General features: G+C 46.7%; 1 protein-coding gene across 1 annotated transcript in view; it reads right to left on the bottom strand.

Annotated features, from left to right (window-relative positions):
* Positions 1–23,039, bottom strand: part of TNKS2 (tankyrase 2) — a gene marked incomplete at its 3' end in the record, with an annotated part of 115,074 nt that overhangs the window by 55,142 nt on the left and 36,893 nt on the right. The window contains exons 9-15 of the mRNA XM_082268894.1: positions 13,127–13,248; positions 8,945–9,036; positions 8,776–8,854; positions 8,353–8,524; positions 8,160–8,239; positions 563–708; positions 146–311 (exon numbers count right to left, since the gene is read on the bottom strand). Of these exons, the coding sequence (XP_082125020.1) occupies positions 146–311; positions 563–708; positions 8,160–8,239; positions 8,353–8,524; positions 8,776–8,854; positions 8,945–9,036; positions 13,127–13,248 (857 nt within the window). The remainder of the gene's footprint in view (positions 1–145; positions 312–562; positions 709–8,159; positions 8,240–8,352; positions 8,525–8,775; positions 8,855–8,944; positions 9,037–13,126; positions 13,249–23,039) is intronic.

Here is a 23,039-nt window from a genome sequence, read left to right as displayed (position 1 = left end):
ATGCTAGACTGAAATATAGAATAGGTGCTGAATATACAAAAGACATCACTGAGACCAATTGTGCAATTTATCTTATATAAAGTCTAAATTTTGACCCGAAAAAAGAGCAAACATTTGCACTTGACATTCAATGTCAGGACCATACCTGTAGGAGAAGCTTGCAAATCTCATATTTCCCTTTTGCTGCAGCTTCATGTAAAGGTGTGAATTTCCATAAATCAGCTACATTGATTACTGCTCCATGCTTGACAAGCAGCTCTGCTACTTCATAGTGTCCATAGGAACAAGCATTGTGTAATGGAACCAAGCCACTAAAAACACAAGTAAAGACATTTAAGCTCATGGTAAGACCTTTGCATAAATTATTGAACAAAAGGATCTTTTCAAAAATATTCACTACACAACTACTATAAAAAAAAAAAAAAAAATTCTTAAACTGAATTTGCTATTGCAACCATGATAACATCTAGTTTATCAGATTATCTTGGGAACGGACAGTTAATAGCAACACAAGAATCATTATACATGTGGTCCAGGTTCTCTACAAATATCAACTGCTTACCCTTTATCTTTAGCATGGACATCTGCTCCATGTTGTAACAGATATTCTACCACAGTAACCCGATTGTACCCTGCAGCAAAATGTAAGGGTGTGGACTGACGACCCTCTATATCCCTACAATTTACAGTTTGTGGGCTGCACAGTTTCTAAAAGAAAAAAATCAAAAAAGATCAGATTATGAAAAGGCAACTACTGTCTTTTTAAAAGTTGTTTGATAAAATTCTGACTGTGACTGGGTTACCATTAATCATTTTATCAAGGCGGTTTAAAATTTCAACAAACCTGGTTTCTGTGCAGTTTATAGCGTTCAACATAAAAGCTCTTTTATTTGCACATTATACATGCAGGCTGTGCTTCCTGCTCAGCAGTACCTGTGCTGTATTGTATTCCCTATAGACTGTAGCATTGAATGTAAAAATAACTCTTCATCACAACATTTGTTCATTGGTACAGTGAATTGGAACATCTTAAAGAGCCACTAATGGAAGATGCTTTAAATTTACAAAAAAAATCCCAACATGAACAGTAGAAAATGCTATTTCCAACTTACCGTAAGATCCATTTCTCTGATGTTCATTAGCGGACATGGCTCCTGATTCCTTTTAACCATTGGATTATACTGCCCAACAGGAGTAGGACACTAGGCAGTAAAAAGCTTAACTACGCCTATGAGCAGTCCCAGGGGGTATAACTCACTCTCCACTATAGGCACTCAGTTTTGATACAAGCAGTGTTAGGAAAAAGCCAACTCCACAGAGGGTTGGGTGCTGTGTTCAATGATCAGAGAAATGGATTTAACAATAAGTCAAAAATCCCATTCTCCCTTTCGTTCACTGACGGACAAAGTGCCTCATCTTCTTGACCATTGGGACGTCCCAAAGCATGTCAAATGTAAGGGGTGGGAACAGCACAAAAAAACCCCCAAGGCTAAACCGTAGCCAACCATAAACAACTGGAGCTCCCCAGAACAAAAAAAAAAAAAAAATACACCCTCAAAAGAGGACCAGGTCCTCTAATACAGCAGCCTGCAAAACCTTGCGGCCAAAAGAAGCCTCCGCAGATGCCAACACATCCACTTTATAAAACTTTGTGAAAAGTGTGCACGGACGACCAGGTGGCCGCCTTGCAAACCTGCATCACTGACGCCCGAGTAGAGTGCGACTTAACAAGGAAAGGAGGAACCTGATCCCTAATTGAATAGGCTTGAATCACTGTGAGTCATCTCAAAATAGTCGCAGCAGACGCGGCCAACCCTTTCAGAGGTCCATCTGTAAGGACAAATAGCGAGTCTGACTTCTTAAAAGACTCTGTAGCTGCCAGATACATCCCTATTGCCCACGTCCAGAGAAAGCAAGGCAATTTCCTTAGGATGTTTAGACCTGGGACATAGGGAAGGCAACACTATGTCGTCATTTAAATGGAAATCAGAGACGACCTTTGGAAGGAACGACAGACAGGGACGAAAAACCACCCGGTAAGGTGAACGACAATACGCAGCTGCCAGCCCGGACACCCTGCGCGCAGAAGTAATAGCCACTAAAAAGGGCACGTTCTGGGACAACAAACCGAAGAACCTCCCAAAAATTTTCAGAACTGACAACACCAAACTGAGGTCCCATGGCAGAAATGGAGACCGCACCGGAGGAGCCAAGCGTCGAACTCCCTGGATAAAGGTACGCACCAAGGTAAGGTATGTGTGGCCAACAGACGTTGAAAGAAAACCACCAAGGCCGAAACCTGGCCCTTGATGGTACTCAAGGCCAGGCGCTGTTCAACCCCCCCGTTGGAGGAAAGCCAAGATCCGAGCCAACGAAAAGGAGCAAGGGAGAACCCCAAGAGACTAACCATGCAACGCACGTCTTCAAAGTACAATGGTAGATCTTCCTGGAGGTAGATTTTCTAGCCTTTAACAGCATAGGAATCACGGATTCAGATAAAGCTCTATCCTTCAGCACATGGCTTTTAACAGCCAAGCTGTTAAAGTCAGCAACTGTAAAGCAGGATGGAAGATTGGCCCTTGGGACAGCAGATCTTCCTAGAGAGGAAGTCTCCAAGGAGCATCGGCGACCAGCCATACCAGATCAGCGTACAAAGACTGGCAAGGCCAGTCTGGAGCAACTAGAATAACCAGAATCCCTTCTGCCTTGAACCTGCACAGGGGGAGGGGTAAATCAGACAATACTGACTCCAAAAATCCACTTATGTGTCTGTGGCGTCGGCCAGAGGATCCCGAGATTGTGCCACAAAGCTCTGTACCTTTCCTGTTGAAACAAAAGGCCAACAGGTCCACCTCGGGAGTTCCCCACCGGAGACAACTGATGGAACACCTACCGATGAAGTGACCATTCCCCCGGGTTTAACGTCTATCAACTGAGGTAATCCGCTTGCCAATCCAGAGTTCAGAGACCCTGAGCACAATCTGTGCCGAGGACGCCTCCCCAACCGGACAGGCTGACAGGGACCCTCTCGTACCCCGGCTCAACAGGATCAGATTGTCTAGAGACTGGATTCTTCTCCCATTTCCCTACAATCTCTTTTTGCAGCGATCTCATGTGGAACTGTGCAAACGTAACCACCTCTAAAAGGTAGACACCATCAGGCCCAGACCCGCATGCAAGCCCGGAGGGATGACGGACTGCCAGAAAACAGAAGCTGAATTGCGTCCTGCCCTTTCGAGAGATTTTCCAGAACACACACACTGGCTGAGACGGAGCCCAGAGTCAGACCCAGATAGTCCAGTTTTGTGGAAGGAACCAGAGCAGACTTCTGAACGCTCAGAATCCAACGAACTCCCTCAGAGTTAGCAGAGTAATCGCCAAGTCGTCCATTAGAGCAGTCAGAGACTCCACTCGAGGAAGATCATCCAGGTACTCCAGTACTGCGATCCCCCACTGACACAACAATGCTAGCAGCGGGCCAACACGTTTGTGAAGACCCAAGGAGCAGAGGTGAGAACAAAGGGTAATGTCACAAACTGATAATGCTCCGTGCTACGGCAAAGTGGAGGAAGCACTGGTGGCCGGCACATATTGGAATGTGAAGGTAGGCGTCCTTGATGTAGATAGAAGCGGGAAAATCCCCGGAGGCAGGGTTGCCACTACCGTGCGAATGGATTCCATTTGGAACTTCTGTACCCACACAAGCAGTTTAGCACCTTAAGGTGCAAAATTGGATGTACCTTTCCTTCCTTCCTAGGAACTGTAAAGAGGGTTAAGTAAAACCCCTGAAAACTTTTCAAAGTCGAAACAGGGACAATCACCTCTCTAAGTTACAAGTCATGCGCATGGCCACAAAGAGACCCCGTAAGCGATCTGGGGACAAGTGCAGGTTGGAAGGAAAGAACCTTTCCGGAGGATGAGACTGAAATTCAATCTTGTAGCCAGACTGAATGACAGACCCTGAGGGACGAAAAGGCCTCTTATGAGGCGAGAAGAATGGCCCACGTCTACGACGGGGCTCCCTCCCCCTGGTAGCCTGCGGAAGAGTACTCTTACCCCGTTAGACCCTCAATGAGGTCATCCAAGGAAGCTCCAAACAGGCGATCCCCTACAAAGGGGGGGATCAGATAAGGCCTTCTTAGAAGTCTGGTCCACAGACCAGTATTTCAGCCAGATAATACGCCGAAGGACCACTGCAAATACAGACAGCCTAGAAATCAAAAAGGAGCCACATCCAAAAGAGGCATCACAGATAAACTGTAGCCCCTGGACCAACTGATCTGCCAGCTTTGCAAAGGCAGGGGGAAGCTGTTTCCCCTCCAGATCCAGACGTAAAAGTTTAGCCCACTCGGTCAGAGTGTGCGACGCCAGGGCAATAGTAAATACCGACCTAAGTACTGAACCAGCCACAATAAACATATGGCGGGCCATAACCTCTGCCCTCCTATCAGCCAGATCTTTAAAGGCCAGGGACTCCTCAACCATAGTTAAGGTAGCTTTATTTAACCTGGAAACCGGCAAGTCCACTACAGATGGGACCATTCACTCCTCATAAGGATACCGCATAGCAAAAACGCTTCGGGACCACAAGAACGCGTTTTTGACAACCCTACTGTTTTGTTGTCAAAGTAAGCAGGAAAGGGGAACACCCTTGCTGCTTTGGAGGGCCTGTGGGTGCCAAAAGGGACCGGTGCGCCTCAGACGCAGCATCAGCTGCATCCTTCAATTTTAATTAAAGTTTCACGCACTGACACAATCAGTGCATCCACCAGCGCCTTTTCATGCGCAGCTAAAAGGAGCAGAGGAATCATTCTCACTAGCTGAGCACTCAGGGTGCGTGGACGCAGACCCAGTAGGTGGACTCGCGTCCACGGCTGCCAAATCAGATTCAGGATCCGATGAGGCAGGGGAGGACGGGGCGCTATATACTAAGCTCACCCGGTAAAAAACATAATCAGGGGAGGGCCGCTGACTGCGATACCGCAAATGGGAAAACTGACCAAGGGCCCACCTACTGGACCCTGCAAAAAACCAAGGGGGTGGCGCTCCGAGCACCTTCATAGAGACCCACATAAAACGGAATAGCCCCTTAAACGGGGGCCACCCGCCATGACACAGATGCACAGGCAGAGTACCCTGATGATCATGAAGCGCCAAAAAAAAAAAAAAAAAAAACAAGGGGAGGGGGGGCAGACGCCCTACACAGAGGCCTGCATGCCTGCCATCAAAAAAGAATTCACTGCCAGAGCACCACCCCTTCCAAGGAAGGCGCCAAGCTTATGTGGAGGCCCAGCTGCAAATGCACGAATCCCAGACAGGCAGATGCCCAAAGGAAGAGCAGGGGCTTTCTGCTAACCCCACTGTGGCTAGCCCCCAAACAGAGGCACCCGACTCAACCACATTGCCTAGTAGGCCGCAAGCCATGGCCTTAATTTTTGTGGACGCCCAGCCGCTTTGGCACGAGCCCCAGCAGAGCCGACCACCCAGGGGCAGCAGAGAGGAGGGCGGATGCCCAAACGGAGGATAGTGGCCTCAGCCACCCTCACTAGTCACTCACCCTCATAGTGGCCCGCCCCACATAGCTCTCGACCGGTAGGTCACAAAGCCGGGGTCTAAATTTTTGGCCGCATCCGGCCACATGAGGCGCGGCCCTGCGGATGCTAAACCATCCACGCCCCCAGCCCAACAACTGCAGCAGGGAGCCCGGAGGACATCCCTGCTCCAGGCACCAACCCCCAGGGTGGCTTCAACAAGCCCCCCTTAAGAGCATGTGGCAAAAACCAGCTCATAATCTCACCCAGGGAGGGGGGCACCAGAAGACCCACAGTAACCACCAACATTTTAGAGGGGATGGGGAAAGAGGGGAACCCGGGGGGCCCACTTCCACCCCAAAACACTCCAGTGGAAGAGGGGGGGGGGAGCTACTTACCATACCAGGAAACAGGGTGGGCACCACTCCGAACAGACCACCTCTCCATCGGAATGAGGGGGGCTGTCGGCCAGGAGGAATGCTGTGACTCAGACCGAGGCCAGGTTGTATGTGCTCTCACAAGACATTTAAAATGGCAGGCCAGCTCCCATCCAGTGGGGCTATGTTGTGGCCGACCTAGCCCAGAGCTGAGGCCTGCGCGCGCTCGCCAGACTGGGGGGACCCTCTGGGTCTAGATTATCCAGTCCGTCGCCCAGTCTGGCAGTTGATATTTTGTTCCTGTGAGAATCAACAAAGATAGGAAAAAGTTCAGTTGAAAAGGAAAAAATAGTCAAGACCAGAGATCCCAGCAAGGACCTATGTCCTTACTCCTGACTAGGCAGAAAAAAAGCTGAGTGCCTATACATGAGAGTGGGAGTATACCCCCTGGGACTGCCCCATAGGCGTAGTCAAGCTTTTTCCTGCCTAGTGTCCTACTACTGTAGGGGGCAGTATAACCTAATGGTCAATAAGATAAGCAGCTGTGTTAATCAATGAACGAAAGAAGTATTTTCTGGTATATTTTACAATAAAAAAAAAAAAAAAAGGTTTTTAACCCTTTTATAGCATACATCCGTTGCCGTGAAAGTCGGCTGCAGTAAATCTATGTGTAAGCCTGACAAGCTGACTGTCAGTGTCAGATGGAAGCAATCAAATGCTAGCAAGAACCCCAAAAGCTACATTAACCCATTTGGAACTTATTTTATAGGAGTTTTAGGTAATCCACAGGCCTAGAATTTCTTTTTTTTTTCCTCTAAAAAAAAAAAAAAAAAAAAATATTTTTGCAGGTTAAAAAAATATGCATTTACATTCTTTTTTGCTAGGAGGCGGTAAAGCATTGCATCCACGATTAACAGATCGTGGGTACCATGCAGGACTCTTGCAGAATTGTCAGTGTATTTCTCTGCTTGTAACTCCTACAATCAGGCAAATAAACTGACAGGAACAGACAAGGAACTATCAGAGAGCTCAACAGCGCCCTGGTAGTTCATTGAAAACTACAAGGCGACAGCTGCAAAGGCTGTCGGTGCTTGTAGTTATCCATTGACAGAAGTATGTGCATGAATGATACGGCTGGGTGGGCGGAGCTCCATAGGGCCATGTCTCATATTGTGACAGCAGGCACAAATCACAGCTCTGGAACTAAGAGAAACTATTTCTGTCTACAGCTGGGTTTGTGGTGTTGGAGTGAGTAGTGGCTAGGCTGACGAAAACCCACATCTTTTTAAAAAGGACCTTTTGGTTGCATCATAATCTCTTCTAACCAGGAGGATGCTAAGGATTAGGAGAACACAGGAGAGATTGCCTATACGATTGCTGGTCTTACTTTGCAGGGCAACTCTTTCACTTGATGACTCTACCTGCAGCTAATAATTTCTTTTGCTCCCTTGCTGCTTCATTTGGCAAATGTAAGCCCAAAAACAAAAGAAAAAAATACAAATTTTCTGGCAATAGGCGAGCATGGAACAATGCACATTCCCTTTTCTTCCTTGTAAAAGTGCTGAAGCTTGATCTCTGGCTGCTCAGGCACCCAGCACTGTAACACAAACGTGGAAAAAGTTTAACCCGGTGTAAGCACCAAGCTTTGGCTACCGAGACCCAAGAGCATTAGTCATGTGTAAACACAAACAGCAAAAGAAAGTATGACATGCTAGGAATCCACCAATAAAGAACTTTTTGCAAGAGCATGATGTTGTTCAAATCGGCTTTAGTATGTATTAAAATATTTATAAAAAGATTCTGTAAACCATTTTCAGAGTTTTCAGCAAGGATTTAAGAGCCTCTTGTGGAAACCATTAAAGCACCCTTTGGCTTCAGTTTGGGGATGTTAAGCACAGATCATGAGTGCTGTCACTTTAAACATGCTGCTTAGCGGGGGCCATCAGTAAACTTCAGCACATGGTTTACTGAATCTTGCCAACAGCTTAATTGGACAGTCAGCGCTGTCAGTAAGATACGTACAATATTCACATAATGGAACTGATGGCGAACCTTGGCACTCCAGATGTTTTGGAATTACACTTCCCATGATGCTCATGCACTCTGCAGTGTAGTTGAGCATCATGGGGAATGTAGTACCAAAACATCAGGGGTGCCAAGGTTCGCCATCACCAGACTAATGAGGGGAAAAAAAAAAAAAAAAAAAAAAGTTTGCCGTAGGACACAACCAAAACTCTACAACCATACTCACTTTGACTATATCAAGGTCTCCAGCTTTTGCAGCCTCCAGCAATTGGCGGTCCGCGTCAGAGTTACTAAGCGGTAAGCCTTCTGGTAAAAATAACGCTGACATTAATGCAAAGCATTTGGAATTAAAACACCACATACCAATAGGACTCCAAAAACAATCAAAACTGCTTCTCATAAAAAATAAAATGAAATACCTTGAAGAAGCTGCTGTACACTTTCATTCCCCATTTGAAGAGCAGTGAAACCCTGAAGTGATACAATTCCCGGGTCACAACCTGAGTTTAACAAAATCCGGCAGGTTTGTAATTGGCCACAATGAGCAGCACGATGGAGACATGTCTGTCCCAAATTATCCAAAGCATTGACCTAAACAGAAAAAACAAGGTGCAATTTAAATTCAATTGTATGCAACACTGGTAACATTGATACAATGCATAGTTAGTCTGGTTGAAAAAAAGACACAAGTCCATTCAGTTCAACCAATAGTGAACATTGAACGTATATTGCTATGCACTGCTAAATTCCTATCCTGTAATCAACACCAGTGATCTCCCTTAAAGCCCAACACAAGCAAAAATGTATATATTTTTCAATAAAGAGTAGTAATCAGAACTCGCCTTGGCTTCATGCTTCAGCAACACCTCTACAACATCATGATGGCCTTTATCAGCTGCGACATGGAGCGGGGTCAAAAAGCTTGGAGGAGAAAGAGGTAAAGAAACATGGATGTAACATTTTACAAAACTGAATGCCATAAAAAGCAAAAAAAAAAAAAAAAACACATACTCTTTGGTCTTTTCGTTGACGTTTGCTCCTTTTCTTAGAAGCAGTTCACACACTTGTTTTCGCTTAGGGTACGGTGACGTGCCAGCAAAATGCTATACATCAAAGAGAGGGAAAAAAATATATATTTTTTTAAATAAAAAAGAAAATGATTTCCCTATATCTCTGGCTTGCCAAAACATAGGTTTTTGCATTTACCATAATTTTTTTTTTCCTTCAAGCCCCTGAGGAACACAGGAATTAAAAAAAAAAAAAAAAAAAAAAAAACAGGTTATACTGTGGTCTAGGTTGGAACACTGGCATGCAGAAAAGTCATAAGCCAGCTCCTGTATAAACCCTCCTCAATCTAGCATGTCTCAGTTTTATGAGAAATGCCAGCAAACTACCCCTTACTGGACAAAGACTGTATGGTTAAAAAAAAAAAAAACACCAGAGCAAGGCACAGGGATCTAGGGACCCTTGGCTACAAGTGGAATTGCAAATATTGCAAAATAAATTACTTTAATTTTCTCCATGGTCTGAGAGATGCAGGAATTCTGAAACAATCAGGATGTTCAGAAGCGGTCCAACAGGGGAGGCAACAGCCACCGACAAAGACGACAGCACTAGGAACCATCTAACCCAGAACTACCAGATGAACAACATCTAAAGCTGAACCAGGCGAGGTCTACCAAAAACAAGAGATCACAGAAGATCAATCTTATGCTCACACCAGGTAATAAGACCAACAATGTATTGTGGTCTCCAGACAAGGTACCAGAACAAGAGTGAGGTTGCCTTGCTAGATAACCCATCTTGCAAGAGCCATCAAAGAAAAGGAGGAGGACTGCACAAATTAGTATCATCGGGTATAGTGAAAAGGAGATCAGACTTGTAACAACTTCAGAGTACCAACCCTGATGTCATTGACTGAATAAGGGAGGCATGATGTGCATAAAGGGTTGGCAGGGATGAAAGTATACTACAGTCCTAGTCAAGTACACACGAGGCCCAGCAAGCAGAAGGAAACAAAAAACTAATTAAAAAAAGTAGACGAAAACCTGTATGACCCTGCCTATTCTGGAATCAGAACCTGGTTTTAAAGTGATTCTAGAGCTTCGAGGTTTTTTTTACCTTAATGCATTCTATCAATGGACGCAGCAGTTGGGCTCACCATCAGAATCTGCTTTCCATGGGGGCACTGGACAGATAGGAGGAGCCAGGAGCACCAGCAGGGTACCCGAGAAAAGGAGGTTCAGGGCTGCTCTGTGCAATTCCACTGTACAGAAAAGATAAGTATAGATCGATTTTTTATTTTTTGTAATTTTTCTTCACAATTGCTTTAAGCATCTTATGCGCCCAGAGAAGCATGCATAGCTGTGAGTTGAGGGATCTTAAAAGAAGCAAAAAACTGACAGGGATCAGAAAAGAGGAAGGGATATGGAGAAGCTTCCTCAAAAGGCTGCTGTTCAGCCAGGGAGGGAAAAATAACCCCAAGGTAATCAGGTTTTTTTGAAGGCTTCTGGATGTACTCCATCCCTAGCAGGAGTGGTCTGTTGTCAATCCAGGGAAACACTGCAGAAATAGTGTCTTCCTGTCGTGCAGATAGGAAGCCTCAAGGTGCGCAAACCTCTCTCCCCAGAAGAGAAGGTGAGGAGAGTAAAATAGTAAATGTCACACAACTGATGGAGAATGTGCGGTTGAGCAGCGCCTTCAGTGTCATCCAACTTAGGGACCAGGTCTCTTGTTCCATCACTGGCAGAACCCCCAACCCGTCACAGGTGCAGAATCTTGGGAGCTTCCACAGGGGGCACAGAAAAAAAAAAAAAAAAAAAAAACAGTTCATGTATCCTTTGTTAAAGAGGAAATGTTCTGCCACATTTTCAGCTGGGCCCAGGTTCCTTTTCGGAGTTTCCAGTACACAGAGAAATTACTCAAAACAGCATATTTGCAGTAGCAGAAGCTCTAAAAGACCAAAAGCCTTGGAAAGTCGACTGATCCTCCAGTTTTCATGGTAATACACAGTACATCAATAAGGATAGAAACAACTGCTTAGATACACTGCTCAACTGAAGGAGACTCCAGGCAGGAGATTTCTAAAATCTGCTGGGTCTCGGAATATAACATGGCAACAGAGATTGCAGACCTGGATTAATTTTATTGACTCAGAAGAATCAGACACACCCTGCCGGAGATGGCACTAAGAACATTTTGAGCCTCTGCAAGCAGGTTGCTCCAATAACTAGACAAAAAAGTCCAGAGTGGAGTTGTGTGTCTTTTGGAAGGCATTTTGTGCCATGAAGCAGTAGGGAACTAGGTCCAAGATGAGGAAAAGCTTCACACACTCACAAACCATGTCACGGTAGGCTAGCGGTAAAAACAGACCAGAGATACACAAGGTGCTTCAGGAGCAGCAGCAAGATGCCAGGAAAGGGTGTGGCGTGCACCCAACACTCCCCCCAGCAGACTAACATCAGTACTTGATCTCACAGGAGTTAACCCTTGCTGCAGTAAAAACCAGCAGTACTGTAGTGGGAAATTTGAAAATCGGGCCTAACAGTAGAATGAGATGGATCCCAATGCTTCAGCCTGAATAGCTTTACTGATCAAAGAAATCATCAGAAACAGCATTACACTTGGGTCCGTTCCACAGCTCTGAACCACAAAGGCACTCAGTCCAGTGGAGTCCTCAGGTAGTGCTGGGGAGATGTGTATATGAAGGGCTGTTATGTATTGATCAGGTCCAGCAGCTGTGTAGCATGGAAACCTGACAGATTACAGAGAAAAAAGAAGAAAAAAAAACACAAGTGTTGCAGCAAGAAACCTGATTTAAGTCACCAATAAAAGATACAGAGAAGTGAAAAGGCTTATAAAAAGGAGTGAAGAGAAAGTGTCCAAACTCTTAGCAAACCAGAAAAAAAAAAAAACTGAAGCATCCTGGGTAGAGAAGTTAAGGTTGGCTTGTGATTTTTCCATTTCCAATGTCCTAACCTCCTGTAGGCAGCAGTATAACTGAGCTGTATCTGAATCCCTGTGTCCCTTAATGGATGGAGAAGGGTATTTAGAAATGCACAAGTCCATTTGCAGACTTGAAAACTACAGAATGGGAATTTTAGAGAGTAGTCTACTATTTGGTAACTAATGCCCCATACACACATGCAGATTATCTGCAGACTTTTGTCTGCAGACTTACCTTTTCTATGTAGTGCAAGGGCCTGCCGGATTGCATACAAATTGAAAGTGTTTAGGTTTGACCTCATATTATATGGTTTTGGTAAGTGCTGCAGACAAAAGTCTGCAGATAATCTGCACGTGTGTATGGGGCATAAGACTTCCTGCAAAACAGCTGTAACTCTGCAGACTTCTTGGCAACCAGCCAAAAGTTTGGGAATTTGGGGGGGGGGTACACACCCACCCCGCACACATTAGGGTGCGCGTCTATAAATGTATTCTTATTAAGCACATTATGTATTTAGCCAAAATAAAAATGTACAAAATATCCAGCAAGGTTTTTTTTTTTTTTTTTTTTAAGATAAGCAAATGTTCCGTTCCCTGGAGACATTTTACTGGGAAGTTGGGTCAGACAGATGACCTATAATGGTTTTAAGCTGAAAAACACGAATCTGCGTTTCTTCACGTTACATTATGACATACACTGCTTTTCCAGGCAAGCGGGGGCGGTATGCAGTCTCTCATGAGAAAGTAGAAACTTGTCCTATGTTGGAGGTACTTTAAGGGTAGTGCAGGAAATGAGATGAAGAGCTTGTAAAGGCCAGTTATTCTAAAGCCTTTATTCTTATTTGGTACAAAAGGGCACTATTACTTTGTTAGCCTACAAGTTTACCCAGTTCCTTTATGTTTCTGTCATGTAGATTTATTGATATACTCCTGTAAAAGAAATGCTAGTAGTGCAAAACTGGTTGATGTTTAAAAACAGGCCAAATGCCTTAGGCCACAAAAACGAAAGGTCTGATTTAGCAGATCTGGAGCTCATGCATGGATGTAATCTGCAGAAGCTGAGCATATCAGAGAACTCCTGTTAGGCATTTCCCTTCAAACAATGAGATTCAAATGGAATACACAATTTAAGAATCTGTTTACTATAGAGAAATGAATGAATTATTTTTGGAACGTTTGTTCATACAAGCTCTTTTAAGCTTGTAATGTTCCAGTGGCTTTAAAGCAGAACTTTCATAAAAAACTCACCAAGGCAGTCTCGTGAGTTTGAGGATGTTTGAAGTTGACTATTTCCAGTGACAGGTGCTTTTTGACACGTGCTACATCTGCTTCTCTTGCTGCCAGCAGCAATGAATGACCTTTAAATTCATCTAGATAGGAGGAACAGAAAAAAATAATAATAAAGATTTTTGTAAGATTTTACCGTAAAAGCTCTCTCTCTGATGTCAGTCGACAGACGCAGTCTCATTTCCATGAGCTGAGTGGGTATATGCTCCTCCTATCAGAGTAGTCTAGGCAGTAAAATTTGAATACACACTCCCAGGGGGCTGTCCCTCTAAACAAACCCCCCGCTGCACTATTCAGCACATCAGTTTAGTTTTTAAAGCAGTGAAGACAAAAGCCAAACCCAAACAGAGGGGTGCTGCATCTGTCGACGGACATCAAAGAAAAAGATTTTACTGTAAAATCTTATTTTCTCTATCGTCCGTCAACAGACGCAGCCTCATCTCCACGAGTTGAGTGGGATGTCCCAAAGCAGTGTAGGTATGAGGGGTGGGAAAAACGCAACAAAATAGGAACGTCAACTCCAACAGGCTAAACACAGCCAGCCGGGCAACATGGAGCTCAAACAAACAGGAGCTCAAACAAACAGGAGCTCACCCAGAAAAAAAACCCCAAAGAGAAGTACAAACCCAACATTCTCTTATGAAACAGCAGCCTGCAAAACCTTGCGGCCAAAAAAGGCATCCGAAGATGCCAACAAATCCACCTTGTAAAATTTGGTAAAGGTGTGATGATCAAATCGCTGCCTTGCAAACTTGTACAACAGAGGCCTGATGGCAAAAAGCCCAAGAGGCACTCAGCGCTCTAGTAGAATGTGCCTTCACAGGGAAAGGAGGCACCTGACCCTCGATTGATTAAGCCTGAACCACCGTCTGCCTGATCCATCTCGAAATGGTTGCAGCGGACACAGCCAAACCTTTGCGAGGACCGTCCGGAAGGACAAAGAGTCTAACTTCCTGAAGGACTCCCTAAACTTAATATAAACTCTTATCGCCCAAACCACATGCAGAGAGTGCAAGGCAACTTTTGTGATGTTTAGACTTAGGACATAAAGAAGGTAACACGTCTTCATTCAGGTGAAAATCTGACACCACCTTAGGAAGAAAAGACATAGGACCACCAAATTAGGCGAACAGGACAACGCCGCCAACTCAGACTCAGCGGGCAGAAGTGATAGCCACTAGGAAGGCAACCTTCTGCGACAAAGAAAGCAGAGAAATCTCCTTAATATTCTCAAAAGGAGTCCTTTGAAGAACAGACAACACCAGATTAAGATCCCACGGAGGCAACAGGGATCTCCTCAGAGGGGCCAGATGACGCACCTCCTGAATGAAGGTGCGAACCAAACTATGAGTAGCCAACAGACGTTGGAAGTAAATAGCCAAGGCCGACACCAGGCCCTGGATAGTCCAACGCCAAACGCTGCTCAACCCCTTTTCTGCAAAAAGGCCAGAACCCTAGCTATCGAAAAAGAGCGGGTGCAGCTGCAGTGATTCACACCATGAAATGCACGATTTCCATGTACGATGAGGTTGATTTCCTGGCCTTCAAAAGGGTAGGAGTCACCAAAGCAGAGAGACCTCTATCCCGCAACACCCTGCTTTCAACAGCCAAGCCGTTCAAGCCAGCGGCTGTAAAGCAGGATTAAAGATCAGTCCTTGAGGTAGATCTTCCCGCAGAGGAAGACTCCATGGAGGGTCCACGGCCATTTTTACCAGTCCTGCGTACCAAGACCGTCGAGGCCAATCTGGTGCCACCATAGCAACTGGAATTCCATCGCCACCCTGCAAAGAAACCTTGGCAGGAGAACTAGCAGAGGGAAGGCGTACATCAGGCAATACTGACTCCAAGGAGCCACCAGAGCGTCTGTGGCATCGGCTAGAGGATCCTGAGACCTGGCCACAAACCTCTGAACTTTCCTGTTGAGGCAAGACGCAACAGGACCCCCATCGGGCACACAGATGTAACACATCCAGATGCAGGGACCACTCCCCCTGATCCAACACCTGACGACTCAGGTAATCCGCTTACCAATTCTCCACACCTGGGATGCGGACCACGGAAAGAGCCGGAACATTGTGTTCCGCCCAAACCAGAATCTCGGCCACCTCCTTGGCCGCCAGGGCACTCCTGGGTCCCCCTTGATGATTGATGTAAGCCACGGTCTTGGCATTGTCCGTCTGGACCCGAACCAGAGAGCTGTGTAGCAGACTCGTCCAGTGAAGCAGGCAGAGCTTTATTGCTCTCAGGTCCAGGATATTGATCGGCAAGGAAGACTCCTCTGTCATCCAAGTTCCCTGGGCACAGAGCTTCCCCAGCATGCCACCCCAGCCTGGCATCCGTGGTGACCACCATCCAAAACACTGTCAGGAATAACTTGCCTTGGCATAGTACAGGTACAGGTGGTCCATTTTTTTTTCAAATTCTTTATTGAAACAGAGAATATCTCGGTTCCATTTTGACAGAATCTCTTTCTGCAGCTGTCTCATGTGAGGCTGAGCAAATGGGATCACTTCGAAGGTTGAGACCATCAGACCCAGGGCCCTCATGCAAGCCCGCAAGGAGGACTGATAGGCCTCCATCAGCAACCTGACCGCCCCTTGCAACCTCTGAAACTTGTTCAAGGGAAGGAAGACCCTCGCCAGAGCAGGGTCGAGGATCAGCCCCAGATAGGTGACACGCACAGAGTCAGGGCAGATTTGGCGACATTGATCGTCCACCCGGATGGTGATGGAGATGGAGAGGTTGTCCAGCAGATCCGAATGGGAAACTGCTCGCAACAGGAGATCGTCCAGATATCCGACAATGGACCTTGGTAAAAACTCTGGGAGCAGAGGTGAGACCAAAAGGGTAAAGCCACAAATTGAAAGTGCTCCTCTGCCATCGCAAAGCGGAAGAATGGCTGATGTCCCTCGAATAGGAGGATGTGGAGATACGCATCTTTGAGATCGATGGAAGCCATAAAATCCCACTGATTCAAAGATGCCACCGATGACCGCATGGACTCCATTTGAAACTTCTGCACCCGCACAAAGCGTTGAGAGCCTTGAGGTCCAGGATTGGATGCACTTTCCCCTTCTTTCTGGGCACAGTGAACAGGTTTGAATAGAAACCTTGAGAGCATTCCTGCCAGGAGATCTTGCACAGCCTCCAACAGATCCTTCAAACGTTCTGGAGACAGGTGAAGATTTGACTGAAAGAACCTGTCCCCTGGCCGGGACCAGAATTCGATCTTGTACCCGGAACAAACCAGTTCACGAACCCAATCGTCCTGAATGAAGTCCAGGGTTCATGAAAGAAGTGCAGAAGTCCCCCCCACCCCTGAGCCAGGTGAGGGCGCCCCTTCATGCTGAGGAGGCCTTGTCTGCCACACTGGACTGACCAGCCTTGGTCTTGCCCCAGGGCTTTTTAGCACCTCCAGAAGTTCTGAACGGCTTAACTTTTTCTTGCGCCCCAGAGGCACGAAAAAAAAAAAAAAAAGTTTGTGAGCAGAAAAGGAGGGACCCCGCTTAAGACGGGGTGTCTTAGCCTTGGGAACTTGAGGAAAAAAGATTACTCTTCCCGCCAGTCATTCCCTTGATCAACTCATCCAATAAGTCGCCAAACAACCGGTCTCCCATAAAGGGGAGATCAGCTAAGGCCTTTTTAGAAGCTTGGTCAGCCGACCAGTTCAACAAGATCATGCGTCTTGAAACAATGCCCACGGCCGAGACCCTGGCCACCAGGGGAGCCGCATCCATAGATGCATCGCACAGGAACACCAGAGCCTGGATCGCCTGGTCCAACAGTTCCAGCTACTCCGGAAAAACAGTCTCAGGGTCCAAAGACTCCCGCAACCCCCTAATCCAGTCAGCCACCGTTTGTGAAACTAGCACAGACACCGCCAGTACATGAAGATGGCAGGAAAGGGGATTCCACCCGCCTGTCCACTGGATCCGTAAAAACTGGGGAATCCTCCACAGGCACCAGGGTAGATTTGTTCAATCTGGAAACTGGATAGTCCACACTAGGTGGCACCGTCCAACGGTTGGAGACCTTTTCAGCAAAAGGATACCAGTGTTTAGTTACCACCAACGTGCTTAACGCGCCGCCACTGGTCATTCACAATATTGTTAAAAGGAGTCTGGACAAGGGAAAACCCTGCCAGATTTCGGAGACTTTTGGGAGCCAAAAGCCAACCATGTCCCTGCCGGCGTGAGCTCATCAGCCAATTTTAAAGTTTCCAGCACTGAAATAATCAGTGCTTCCACTAATGCGTGTTACCGCGCTGCAGCTGAAGACAGGTCCTCTTCACCTTCTGACTGCGAGGACAGCCCCCTCAGGTAGGGGGGTGTCCGAGGCGACCCCATCAGCCTCTGAATCAGAGGAATCCAGGAGACGGCAGCGGCTGTTTTCAGCTATCAACCTTTTTCATGACTAATTCAACTTTATTCGCCAGGCTTTCAAGGGCAGCTGAAAGAGCGGCCAGCGACTGCGATCCGGACTGTCCGGGAGTTGAACAGAGTGGGTCTGAGGGTGATTTTCCAGTTTGGGACTCTAGTGCAAATCGCAAAAAACGGTGTACTGTCACTTGAAGAGCGGCGATCGCGGCATCTACCACCGATCGCAGCAGTCTGCCGGGAACCCCTTTAAGTCAAACTGATAGCAAAGTGCAAGGATATGCCCGCAGAAACTCCCAATACATTACCACCTCAAAACACACTTCCCCCTGAAGCTATCACAGCATGGAGAAAGGCAGGAAGTGACCTCTGCACAGCAGCAGGAAATGACCAACAGGAAGTGATGTCGCCTGCTAGAGAAACACTGCCGAGTATAGCACCAGGGCTATACAAATGACGCCCATAGAAAGCAATAGGAAGCTGCAGGGAAAATGGCTGCCTCATACAAGTCTATGGGGGGAAAAAAATCTCATTGCCCACATCTAAGATGGCGGCACCCACAGCGCACCATGCGGCTAGGAACCGACACATGAAGGCATCAGGAACCACAACAGGGACCAGCAAGCCCAAGGTACCATGTTATTTCCTTCCTCTCCCCCCACCCATAGCGCCAGAGCACACCCCCCAAGGACAGGGAGAGGGAAGGACACAGACCGGTTACCGGCCAGGCCGGGAAGGGGGGGGGGGGACCTCTTGGGAGTCACAAATCCCATTATCCCCAGGGGAGGGCCCACATCCCCCCAAGGCCAGCAGGGGCAAAGGGGGGCACATTTACTCGCCATACAATGGACCTGGTGGGCTCCGCTCCGGGCAGACTGCCTCCAACCCGAAGTGGGGGTGCTGCGACTCAGGGTGTTCCAGGTCGATGCGTCCCGGCGAGATATCCGCTCACAGGCTCGTCCCACTCCGTACCAGGGGGCACCGTCATGGCTAGACCTAGGCTGGAGCTTTAACCTGCTCACACTCCTAGGCCAGACTGGAGGGACCATAAGGCTCTAGATTATCCAGTATGAAGTGCCAGCCGGCATCGTTGCTTGTAGATCGCCAGGAAATTCTTCCCTGAACGCTAGCTAGCAAGTGAGTAAAGATGAAAAAAAATATTCTGAAAATAAAAAAAACTGAGATCGGAAACCCAGCAGGAAACCTAGGTCCTATTCCTTCTCTAGGCAGAAACAAACTGATGTGCTGAATAGTGCAGTGGGGGTTTATGTATAGAGGGACAGCCCCCTGAGCTTGTGTATTCAAATTTTACTGCCTAGACTACTCCTGATAGAAGGAGCATAAACCCACTTAGCTCATGGAGATGAGGCTCCGTCTGTCATATCCCTGTATGTTGTGTTCTTTAAGATGCACGTACAATTGTCTCTTAATATCAATACTCCCAGCTCACACACCATCAAGAGTTCCACATCCTTTTTGTCCTGACAGTGAAAAACCCTAGCTTAAGGTTAAACCTTCCCCTCTGATCTCCTTGTGTGGCCTGTTCTCCTTACACTCCCTGAGACTGAATAGTTTTTTTTCCTACGCTGGGATCACCATTGAGGCATTTGTAAATCGCTATCATGTCCCCTCTCTAGAATACATTTAGTGCTTGCAGGCGTTCCTTGTAATTGAGGTCTTCCAGTCCCCTAGTTCAGGGCTGGACAATTCCCGGGCGCCAGGTCGCATTGGCGACTAGAAACTGAGTCCGGGCGCCTAGGATTTCAGCTATCTGCTGTCAGGCATCGGGACGCCTCTCTGTGATGCAGAGATCTGAAATCTCCGTGGCTACTATCCATAATTCTGTGTCCTGACAAGGCATTTTAATTGGTCAGCATCGTCACATGGACGGCGCTGACCAATCAGAACCGGCTGCCTGTTCACTTTCAGCACATCCATAGGATGCACTGCTCGACTTCTGCCACTGTCAGCCCTCCTCGTTGCGGTCACCCGGCACACATCCATCTGACATCAGGTAAAAGTGCTGGGTCCGCGGCTGAGCGGTGTGTGAGGCGGGGGAATGGTACACCAGGTCTTGGCTCTGCACAGAATTTCATGTGTCAGCCACTCCCCATCCCACTGCTCCAGCCTGCCTGTGTGTCACTGCTTCCTCAGCCCCTGGGGGAGGTGGGAATGCAGACTGAGCCCATCCTGCCGTGGCTAAGGGAAGGGCACAACCTACAATTAGTTGGGGGGCACAGTTTACCTTTTATTGGCCAGGTGTGCCCCCCCCCCATAGACGTGTGTGGGTGAGCAGAGCAGGCCATTTTCTGAGTGTATAGGAGGAAGGTGGAGGTGGGAGAAGTGCCACACTTCTGGAGAATTCTTCTGTACACACCATAGAGCTGAGGGGACCTCACTGTACATATACACATCTGCCTGAAACTTTCACTCTCTCCCACCCTCCATCTCCCTCCCCCTCTCTCTCTCTCTCTCTCTCTCAACCCCCCCCCCCCCCCATCTCCCCTACTCTACCTCCCTCTCTTTTTTTTTTCCTTTTCTCTTCTTTCCATTTCTTTCCCTTTTATTTATTTATTTATTTTTCTGGGCGCGGGGCAGCTTATTTTAAAAACTGGCTCTTAACTTTTTTAGCTGGCTCCTAGTTTCAAAGAAAATTTATCAACCCCTGCCCTAGTTAATGTCGCTGCCCTTCTTTGGATTCTCTCCAGCACATCCCTTCTAAAGGACTGGTGACCAGAACTGGACAGAATACTCCAGATGTGGCCTGACCAGATTTTTATAGTTTTAACTCTGAAGTTTATCCCTTTTTTATGCATGCTCAAATTCTGCCAGCCTTGTTAGCTGCCGCTTGAAATTGCATGCTATTGCACAGTCTGGCATCTTCTAGATCCCCTAGATCAGGGATCCTCAAACTACGGCCTTCCAGTTGTTGCAGAACTACACATCCAAATGTTACCAATCATTTAAATGAACACTACTCCACTGGATCATCTGACCACCATCTCATGTCTATCAACACCATACTACAGACAGACTATATTTTCAGTAAGTATATTCCTATTACAATGCTAAAGATTATAAAATAAAAGAATATGCTGTGACTAAAGAGGTCTTAACACACAATGCAAATATTTAAAATGGTCCGACTCTTATTGCAGACTTGAAACATGGCGATTCCCGTTTAGGAAAGTTTAAAACCAACAAAGAAGGCTTCTCCAACAGACCACTATGCAAGACTATTAACACCAGACTCATTAAAGACAGCCACCTAGACAGAGCTAGCCAGAGAAATTGCAGGGGTGCAGGGGAAGATGGCCAAAGCTCACTGAAACAGTTTCTCAATGAAAATGGGATCATCAAGCCATAAAAAAAAAAAAATATATAATATAATATTATATATATATATATATATATATATATATATATATATATATATATATATATATATATATATATATATATATATATATATATATATATATCTTTGGACCTTACAGGAACATTCCTAAAACATAGAATTAAACTGCCTTGTGGGACAAGTTCCTTGTGAAAGTCCAAGTTATTACCCGATAACTCCCTTTCCCAGGAATCTCCAGAATGGTTACATGAGAGATAGGTTTAAAAAGGCCACCCCACCCCCTCAGTTGTATAAAGATGACCTGGACAATAAAGGCTAACCTATATCTAGTTAATTTCCCATTAGTAGGGGTGGGGGGTCCACCATCTTGGAGGATTCCTGAAAAGGGAGTCATCAGGTAAAAACTCAGACTTTTCCAAGTCATCCTCCAGGATGGTCACATGAGACCACAACAATGCATACATATGGTGGGACTACCCCTTGCAGGACCTTACAACCAAAGGTCAGATCTTGGGTGGAGACCAAATCAATCCCGTAGTTTCTCACAAAAGTTGAGTCAATGGACCAGGTGGCTGCTCAGCAAATTTGCTCGATGGATACCTCAACCTTTATCCGCCAGGAAGTAGCTACAGAGCGAGTGGAGTGTGCCTTTACATCTGGGATGACTGGTCTGGATTTGGATAGAGTAGGCTGTTTCTATCGCCATCTTGATCCACCTGGTTCTAGAACTTTTAGACCCCGATTTTTGCTTGCGCGTGCCTCTGAACAATATTAAAGCGGAGTTCCGGCCACAGAAAAAATTTTTCAATGAACATACCCCCGGGACAGTCAGGGCTAGTGCATTCCACAATGGCTAGCCTCTGATCTGTCCCGGTTCGCACTTACCTTTTAGAAGAAATACTTACTTTTAAAATTTCTTCTCCAGCGCTGCCATCTCAGGTGTGGGCAGCTTGAAGCCAGCGCGATCCTCTTCCGCGTCCTCTTCGGTCCCACGATGCACTGTGCCGGCCCCGCCGTCACTTCCGGCTCTGCAGCGTCATCCCTGCACAGCTTCTTAGCATGCCCAGAAGCGGTTTAGCAAGGTATGACGCGCCTGCACCGGAACTGACGTCTGGGCAGGTGCAGGCGCATTGATTCCTGGGAGCTATGACGTTCAGCTCCCAGAAATCATTGCAAAGCGGAAGTGACGGCGCAGGCCGTGCGGCCGAGGGAGGAAGTGGAAGAGAGGCGAGTATTTTCTTTCTGCAATTACAAGGCAAGTAAGAAAAAAAATACTAACTACCCATTTCTTTTTCAGGTGAGCTGGAGCAAGCGGATGGCCCAAAATCGACTGTCGATTTTGTGGCCGGAACTCCGCTTTAAGAGGTTTTGAGCGCCTTCCTGGAGGGTTTAGTGACCTCCAAATAAAGTAAGATGCACCTCCTGACGTCCAGTGTAGCGAAAACCTCTTCTCCCAGGCTAGAAGGGTTCTGGCAAAAAGGTGTCAATACCACTCGTGATCCATGAAATGCCAATACGACTTTAGGGAGGAACAGACTGTCTATTTTGAGTAGCAGGTTATCTGGGAAGATTGTGGAGAATGGTTCTTTTATAGACAGGGCTTGCAGCTCACCTACATGCCTGGCCAATGTGATGGCAACCAGTAATGCTATCCTAAGGGTGAGGCGTTTAATAGACAATTCCGCAACAGGTTTAAAAGGGTCTCTGGTGAGGGCCTTGAGCACCAATGAGAGGTCCCAGAGAGCTTCACTTAGGCACTTGCTGGGACAGGTTCTCTCGATGGATTTGAAAAGTCGTTTGACTAACGGATTATGGTTGATCGGTATGTCTAGGAATACCGAGAGGGCTGCCACATGGACCTTGAGGGTACTCACTGCAGGCCCGGCTTCTGCACCCTCCAGGAGGAAGTCTAGAACGGTACTTATGCTCTGCAGACTATTTTTGGACTGCATTTTTTATGTATATATTTTCCACACTTTTTTCCGTAAATCTTCCTGGTTACTGGCTTTCTACTTTGTAGTCGGGTGTCTACCACCTTGTCTAGCAGCGTGCACCGTACAGGATCCATGCTGACAGTTTCAAGGTTTGGATTTGTGGGTGATAAATGGATTGTGATAGTAGATCGCCCTGGCTCCGTAGG

This window comes from Pelophylax lessonae (assembly GCF_965119305.1).
Source record: "Pelophylax lessonae genome assembly, chromosome: 9".
Classification (NCBI taxonomy): domain Eukaryota; kingdom Metazoa; phylum Chordata; class Amphibia; order Anura; family Ranidae; genus Pelophylax; species Pelophylax lessonae.
Note: the sequence above shows the minus strand (reverse complement) of the source record. Positions and strands in the feature narration are given on the sequence as shown.